The sequence below is a fragment of the Aulonocara sp. 'chitande type north' Nkhata Bay genome, linkage group LG7 (assembly GCF_057382095.1).
Source record: "Aulonocara sp. 'chitande type north' Nkhata Bay isolate Kocher_YH1m ecotype deep benthic linkage group LG7, A_spYH_male_GT1.1, whole genome shotgun sequence".
NCBI classification, from domain to species: domain Eukaryota; kingdom Metazoa; phylum Chordata; class Actinopteri; order Cichliformes; family Cichlidae; genus Aulonocara; species Aulonocara sp. 'chitande type north' Nkhata Bay.
In genome coordinates, this window is record NC_141350.1 from 34,425,898 (window position 1) to 34,429,126 (window position 3,229).

At 41.7% G+C, this 3,229-nt stretch overlaps 1 protein-coding gene across 8 annotated transcripts in view; it reads left to right on the forward strand.

Moving 5' to 3' along the window:
- tjp2a (tight junction protein 2a (zona occludens 2)) overlaps positions 1 to 3,229 on the forward strand; it is a 43,922-nt gene that overhangs the window by 37,970 nt on the left and 2,723 nt on the right. For 4 of the 8 annotated variants that reach the window (XM_086300156.1, XM_086300150.1, XM_086300155.1 and 1 more), the window contains 6 exons: positions 45 to 266; positions 388 to 477; positions 1,117 to 1,338; positions 1,555 to 1,569; positions 1,825 to 1,902; positions 3,046 to 3,131. In XM_086300156.1, the coding sequence (XP_086156282.1) occupies positions 45 to 266; positions 388 to 477; positions 1,117 to 1,338; positions 1,555 to 1,569; positions 1,825 to 1,902; positions 3,046 to 3,131 (713 nt within the window). The remainder of the gene's footprint in view (positions 1 to 44; positions 267 to 387; positions 478 to 1,116; positions 1,339 to 1,554; positions 1,570 to 1,824; positions 1,903 to 3,045; positions 3,132 to 3,229) is intronic. The other 4 variants (XM_086300153.1, XM_086300157.1, XM_086300152.1 and 1 more) reach the window with 3 other exon arrangements.

Sequence of the window (3,229 nt, forward strand, 5' to 3'; positions counted from 1 at the left end):
TGTTTCTTACACCCCTTCGCTTTGCTGTTACTTTCTCTCCTCAGGTGGATGGTTCAGAGGAGGACCTAGATCTCCAAGACGACCGCATGTCCTACCTGTCGGCAATGAGTGACTACCTCAGCATGGACAGCCGGATGACCAGCGACTACGATGACACAGCGGACGAGGGCGGGGCGTACACTGACAATGAGCTGGACGAGACACTGGATGAACCCCAGCCCGTGTCGGCCATCAGTCGATCATCAGAACCTGTACTGCCCGACGAGGTGGGCGTGTCTGCCGATAGACACTCTTCTTTTCCCCAACGTTGTTAATCCATCATCATCACTGTTAAAATATCTACTCCAACCCCTGTGACCCTTCTCTGTGTGCCGTGTGTTTGTGTAGCGGCCTCACCCTGAACCCCGTGTACGTATGAGAAGAGAGGTGAACAGAGAGCCAAGCCCTCCCCCTTCTTTCGTCCCTGAACCCCCAAAGGTGAGAACCTCTCCCTGTTTTCCTCCCGTCAGACATCACTGTCGCTACACTTTCTTGTGGTCTCTCAAGCTGCATCTCAATTTAAAGTCTTTAGACCTTTCAGTTCTTGGCAAGACTCGAAGTACCATCAGATCTGATTCAAACCAAGCTGGAAATGTCTGAGGGTAGAACTGTCTTCTTTGGACTTCATTTAGTGCCGGTGTCCATTTTCAGAACTTTTTCTTGATAAATAACAAAAACTCTAATCTAGATGAATAAAGTTGCCCTTCTATACATCAGTTAAGAGTGCATCCAATAAAGGAGGATCTATTTAAATTGCTTCATTTGGTACTTCCTCTGCAAGCCGCTTTGGAACCCACCTGCACCTTGTACTCCTCCTCTAATTGATGTTTCTTTCCACATATGCACATATGTACCTGCAAATATAAGGGACTGAAGATGAGGGGGAAAAACACCTTTTGTTGCCTAAACCAGCTGTGACTGAAATAAACTTTCTCACACTAAGCTGATAAAAATGTTCAAAACTCCTGCCTGCCTTATATTTGGAAGTGGCTCTTCCTTAAAAAACAACAAACCACATCCTGTAGTTGAGCAAATGATCACAAATGGTTCTTTTTTTTGTTTGTTTGTTTGTTTCAGGTTCGTGCTCAGACTCGAACTGACTCCACACGGAGCTACGAGTCACACTCCAGCAGCACCATCAGCAGCGACGCAGTGGGCGGAAACAAGCCGCCTCCCCCTCCCGTGAAGCCTGTGAAGCCCACTATCGCCCGCCAACCAGTGAACCAGTCGTCAGAAGATCAGAGTCCGGGGAAAGACGACGAAGTGGAGGACCCCGCCAACAAATCCTTCCTGGGCAAGGTTAGACTCATTTATTGATTTAAATGAATTAATTATTTTTTATTTTATTCTTATACCAACAAGGCAGCTATCTGGGGCAAAAAGTCAGACTTTATGTTTCTTTCTTCCCTTGCTTTAGAAGATTTCACTCTGGTATTATATCAAACTTATTCCCTTCTCCTCCTTTTGTTTTTTTTTTTTTGTTTTTTTACTTTCTCTGCATCTAATGTGAAATAGAAAATGGGTGACCAGGTAACTACAAATTTACCAACACGTGTTTCCAACCCTCCCTTCAAATCCACAACAGCTCGTCATGCATCACAAATGTTCCCATTAATAAATCTCATTATGTATTTGCGTATTTACAGACACTCTTGTCTGTAAATGTTTCATCTGACAATCACTTCCTTGTGAGTTACACCATGTGAGTGGACGTGTGGCATCTATGCTGTTTTGTTTTTGTTTTTTTAAATCAAAAATTGAAGTTTCACTTTTATTTTCTTCCAGATTAAAGCGTTTGAGAAGATGGACCATCTGGCAAGAGCTCAGAGGCTCCTGGAGCTACAGGAGGCAGAAAACGCTCGAGTCAGTAGTGCTGTCTTTCTTCATGGTACAGCTGTAAACTTCAGAGCAGGAACAGACACAGCAGGGAGCTTTCAGTTGACTTTTGGCAGTTGAATCCTGTCAGATTTATAGAAAGCTGCATTTAAAGTTCCTCTTACTTCCCCGTCTGTCCTAAAACAATCCTGACATTCCCATATCCAAGTCCAGTGTCTAAAAGCATTTTCTGATGTTCAGTCAGATCCATGAAATGTACATAAAGATGCCTGTGTCCAACATAAATTGGTTTGTGGACTCATTTTGAAGCCTTGAGCATTTTGTCTGTCACCATCTTGCTGTTTTGAAACTTTTTTTCTTTCTTTTTTTAATCCACTTAAGTCTTACCTGTGAATCATCACGTGTCTACACTTGGCAATCTTTGCAAAGAACAAGTTTTTAATTGTACCAATAGGCACTTTGTTCCTGTTTCTTGGGCTGAATTTACAAAAAATCCCAAAGATAAGAGTTTGATAGGAATCAAATAATTTTGCACCAACAAGATGATTCCTAAAAACCTGCCATTGGTCAGGATGAACCAAAAAATAAATGAGAAAACAGCATCTGTCACATAAAGACATTTTGTTAAGAAATAGGAAAAGAATCCAGCAAAGACCTGAAACAGGACCTAAGAGATGCATCTGATCTTTCAGTTGATCAGCCTACTGTTCACTGAAGTTTCATCAATAATATTCTCAGTGGAAACAGTCACTTCCAAGCTCATCAGTATTGTACAAGCTCTGTATTTCCTTTGATGTTTGCATGTTTCAACATAATTTTTTTGTAAATTGTAATAGTCAGAATCTACCTTGCCTTGATTTACAAGGCAAGGTAGATTCTGACTATGTATTAATGTATAGATGTATTAATATTATTACAGTACCCCTCACAGTAGTTGAACTTTGGACTGCAGCGTCTGTCCTCCTACTATTTACTCTAAAAAAGCAGCACTCCAGATGGTTTAATGTTCACCGGGGTTTAAGAGTGTTGTTTTAAGGTAGAACTAAAAATCCTTCAACTAAAGAAAGATACACTTGCAGCCTGTCTGGGTATAGTAGGATATTTTATTTCTGTTCTTTACTTTTTTGTATTAGATCTGACATATCTGGGTCTGTCCCTCTCTTTATGCAGTTGGAAATCGCCCAGAAGCATCCAGATCTCTACGCTGTCCCAGTGAAGCTGCCAAAACCCAACCTCAGCCGTCCTCAGCCAATAGGGTGAGAGCAGAGCCTCATCTCTGACATCATAAAAAATGTTCTATTTTTATAAAGATGCAAGTTTATGACCCGTGGTGTGTGTGTTTGTGTGTGTCCAG